Genomic DNA, 4,022 nt, shown 5'->3' with positions numbered 1-4,022 from the left:
CCCATACTGTATGTATTTATCTTGCTCCTTTGCACCCCAGTATCTCTACTTGCACATTCATCTTCTGCACATCTACCATTCCAGTGTTTAATTGCAATATTGTAATTACTTCGCCACCATGGCCTATTTATTGCCTTACCTCCCTTCTCTTACCTCGTTTGCACATGCTGTATATAGACTTTTTGTTTTCTTTTGATCTACTTTATTATTGACTGTTTTGTTAATTCCATGTGGAACTCTGTGTTGTTGTATGTGTCGAATTGCTTTGCTTTATCTTGGCCAGGTCGCAGTTGCAAATGACAACTAGCCTACCTGGTTAAATAAAGGTGAAACAAAAACATGAATAAAAAACCATAGTGTATTCATGCTTTTAGTTCTGCTTGCACATGTCACAAAATGTTTTAACTTTTCACAGTATATTTGCTCAAAACATGTTAGATTGAAACATTTACACAACAATACAATGACTTCATTGATTCATGTGTTTGGTTTATTGGGGTGATTTTTACATGAGGAATGATTATATGTTTCATAAAGTGGTATAATATAATGATTGTTGTTTTATTATGTTACTAAGCCATGGTCCTTATAAGACATTGTCAAAATTAGTGCACTACATATGGAATACAATGCCATTTGGGACACAACATTCTTCTATTGGTCCTGCCTGGTTTATACACCAGATGGTGGTGTATAAACCAGGCTTCTATTGAGTCATGGTCTTGTCCATCCACTGGCTGTAGTGGGAGATGGTGTTGTATAAACCAGGCTTCTATTGAGTCATGGTCTTGTCTATCCACTGGCTGTAGTGGGAGATGGTGGTGTATAAACCAGGCTTCTATTGAGTCATGGTCTTGTCCATCCACTGGCTGTAGTGGGAGATGGTGGTGTATAAACCAGGCTTCTATTGAGTCATGGTCCTGTCTATCCACTGGCTGTAGTGGGAGATGGTGGTGTATAAACCAGGCTTCTATTGAGTCATGGTCCTGTCTATCCACTGGCTGTAGTGGGAGATGGTGTTGTATAAACCAGGCTTCTATTGAGTCATGGTCTTGTCTATCCACTGGCTGTAGTGGGAGATGGTGGTGTATAAACCAGGCTTCTATTGAGTCATGGTCCTGTCTATCCACTGGCTGTAGTGGGAGATGGTGGTGTATAAACCAGGCTTCTATTGAGTCATGGTCTTGTCTATCCACTGGCTGTAGTGGGAGGTGGTGGTGTATAAACCAGGCTTCTATTGAGTCATGGTCTTGTCTATCCACTGGCTGTAGTGGGAGATGGTGGTGTACAAACCAGGCTTCTATTGAGTCATGGTCTTGTCTATCCACTGGCTGTAGTGGGAGATGGTGGTGTATAAACCAGGCTTCTATTGAGTCATGGTCCTGTCTATCCACTGGCTGTAGTGGGAGATGGTAGTGTATAAACCAGGCTTCTATTGAGTCATGGTCTTGTCTATCCACTGGCTGTAGTGGGAGATGGTGGTGTATAAACCAGGCTTCTATTGAGTCATGGTCTTGTCTATCCACTGGCTGTAGTGGGAGATGGTGGTGTATAAACCAGGCTTCTTGCTGGATCCACACTTCTTCCCTCCGTTTGAAGTGATCCCAACTGCCACACCATTATACAGGAGAGGACCTCCAGAATCACCCTGCGGATCACACACACACACACACACACACACACACACACACACACACACACACACACACACACACACACACACACACACACACACACACACACACACACACACACACACACACACACACACACACATATAATATGAAGATTCCTCAGACATCAAAAGGTTATTTCTGTCATTACATATATATTTTATTTAACCCTTCTTTTACGACCTACGTCCACTTAGAACACATTCATATTTAAAACATTGACCTGGGAAATAGTTACAGGGGAGAGGAGGGGGAATGAATGAGCCAATTATAAATGAAAGTAGAAAATATTGAGGGCTATCGGTTATTTCTATACATCATCAGGAATTTATCAATGGAAGATTTAGACATATTTATTTAAATGGAGGATGAGGACAATATTGAAGTTCTGGTGGACTTATTTTCTATAGTCAACATTATTTTACGGATTATTATGTGGTAGACTTACATCACAGGTGTCTCTCTGTCTGCTGGCCGCACACAGCATGTTATTGGTGAACTTCTTGCCATAGTAGTCACTGCGGCCGCATCGAACACGGTTCATCACATCGATGACCAGTTCCTGTAGCTTGTCTGGACGTGACCCCAGGTTGTTCAGTGACCCCCACCCCGCCGTGTTGACCTCCTGTTCCGTGGCGGGGTCAGCCCCATCGTCACTCTGGAGCTTCAGGGACTTTACTGCGTCACTGGCCATGATTGGTCGGTCCAGCTGCCAATCACAGAGTAGATTTCTTGCTCAGAGACAAGATAACGTGTAGGGTATGTCTCAACTGGCTCCCTACTTACTACATAGTGCACTACTTCTGACCAAAAAAATAGTCAAAGTGGTCAAAAGTAGTGCACAATGACTGTAAAAGGGTGCCAAATGGGAGGCAAACCACAAGGAGGTCTTCAAACCATATACATAAACTGTTGAACTTGGGTTGAATTGACCTGACAGCAAAAGGGGACTGACACAGAGGAGAGAGAGAGAGACAAGACTTGCATGCGACTTACCTTGATCAAAGCAATGTCATTATCATAGTTAGAGATGCTGAAATCAGGGTGACTGAACACTTGAACAATGTCAAAAGTTTGTTTAGAATCCTCCGGTTCGCTCAGAGAGTGAGCTCCTAGGACCACCTTCCTCCCTTCTGACCTGTCCATCAAAACAAACAGCACAAACAAAGATCAGTTACAACAACAACAATGATGACGACGACACATGCTGCTCTGAGCAGTGAATCATTTCATCATCATCATCATCTTCACAGACATTTTAAATACGTCGCCAAGTGAATAATGTGCTCCAAAATGTAGTGAATATAATTCATGCATCAGTTTGAGTGGACAATCTGAGCATCATTTTACTTTCCAATTGTCCATTTACTGTAATTGTGCATATACTGTGAACTTGTACTACTGTAAAATGTTCCTATAATACCGCTACCGTGGAAACATGAGAACACTACAGGAGAACTCACCCAGAGAGAAAGCAGTGTGCGGCGCTCATCACCCACTGGTCGGCTACCAGAAACCCTCCGCACTCGTGTTTCATCCTGCCGCCGTCGGCGACCTGCAGCGAGGCCATGTACGGACGGGAGTGGGCCTCCGCCTCTCGTCCACCGGTGATAGCATCACCTGAACATACGCCGCAGATAGAGAATCATAAATGTGGATCTAAACATGTCGATAGGTGCATAGATATCTTTGATCTGATAGCGTTTTAGGAGCAGGCTATTCTGTCCATAGAACAGCAGAACAGAAATGGGCCTAAGGGTTCATCAAAAAATTATAATGGTAATTCTTAGGCGATCAATTCATTCAAATAAATTCAAAAGAGTTTGCACAGAGATTTTGTTTGTTTGGCTTTGGAAATGTCATGCCAATAAACACCTGAAAGCAAGCGGTGTAGGTCGTCATTTCTAATTGAGAAAAGCCAGTATTGTAGAAGAATAAACTTACTGCATAAAAAGCCAGCCAGCAGAGCAGCAGTCAGGAACAGCCGTCTCTCACAGCCCATTGTGTCTGTCTGTCTGGTTACAGTGTCTCTCAGAGCAGAGAACACACAGTATTATTCTGAACGCAGAAAGGGAGGAAATATATAAATCAGCCAAGTTGGCGCAGAGAGACGAGGGGAGGACATGCCTCCAACATTCCTACAACTCCAACAGGAAAAACAGGGAGGGAGATTGTCAGTGTGGTGCCAGGACAACAACCTCTCCCTCATCGTCAGCAAAGGATAACAGGAAACAGAAGGCCAAGCACACCCCCATCTACATAGTGGAGAAGGTCAAGAGCTTCATGTTCCTCTGTGTCCACATCACTTAGGACTAAACATGCTCCACACATTCTCATACAGTTGTGAAG

The 4,022-nt window shown here is 43.4% G+C and overlaps 1 protein-coding gene across 2 annotated transcripts; it reads right to left on the bottom strand.

The window, feature by feature from the left end:
- Positions 1–468: 468 nt before the first annotated feature.
- On the bottom strand, positions 469–3,754 carry cfd (complement factor D (adipsin)). 2 transcript variants are annotated; one of them, XM_038987227.1, is made up of 6 exons: positions 3,618–3,754; positions 3,137–3,293; positions 2,670–2,811; positions 2,122–2,382; positions 1,558–1,648; positions 469–1,491 (listed from the first exon to the last, which is right to left on the bottom strand). In XM_038987227.1, the coding sequence occupies exons 1-6, from the start codon at positions 3,673–3,675 to the stop codon at positions 1,433–1,435; spliced, it is 768 nt and encodes a 255-aa protein (XP_038843155.1). In that variant the 5' UTR covers positions 3,676–3,754; the 3' UTR covers positions 469–1,432. The 2 variants fall into 2 exon arrangements, with proteins under 2 accessions (XP_038843155.1, XP_038843154.1); XM_038987226.1 differs by having other exon boundaries at positions 469–1,648.
- Between the last annotated feature and the right edge of the window lie 268 nt (positions 3,755–4,022).

This window comes from Salvelinus namaycush, unplaced genomic scaffold, assembly GCF_016432855.1.
Source record: "Salvelinus namaycush isolate Seneca unplaced genomic scaffold, SaNama_1.0 Scaffold669, whole genome shotgun sequence".
NCBI lineage: Eukaryota > Metazoa > Chordata > Actinopteri > Salmoniformes > Salmonidae > Salvelinus > Salvelinus namaycush.
This window is presented reverse-complemented; position numbering and strand designations above follow the sequence as displayed.

What these genes read in the sequence shown, in the direction of transcription:
- cfd (XM_038987226.1), bottom strand. Translation starts at nt 3,675, where the DNA reads ATGGGCTGTGAGAGACGGCTGTTCCTGACTGCTGCTCTGCTGGCTGGC. An exon ending in ATGACATTGCTTTGATCAAG is followed by an intron (nt 2,383 to 2,669) that starts GTAAGTCGCATG and finishes TGTGATTGGCAG; the next exon opens with CTGGACCGACCAATCATGGC. An exon ending in GACAGAGAGACACCTGTGAT is followed by an intron (nt 1,649 to 2,121) that starts GTAAGTCTACCA and finishes TGTGATCCGCAG; the next exon opens with GGTGATTCTGGAGGTCCTCT.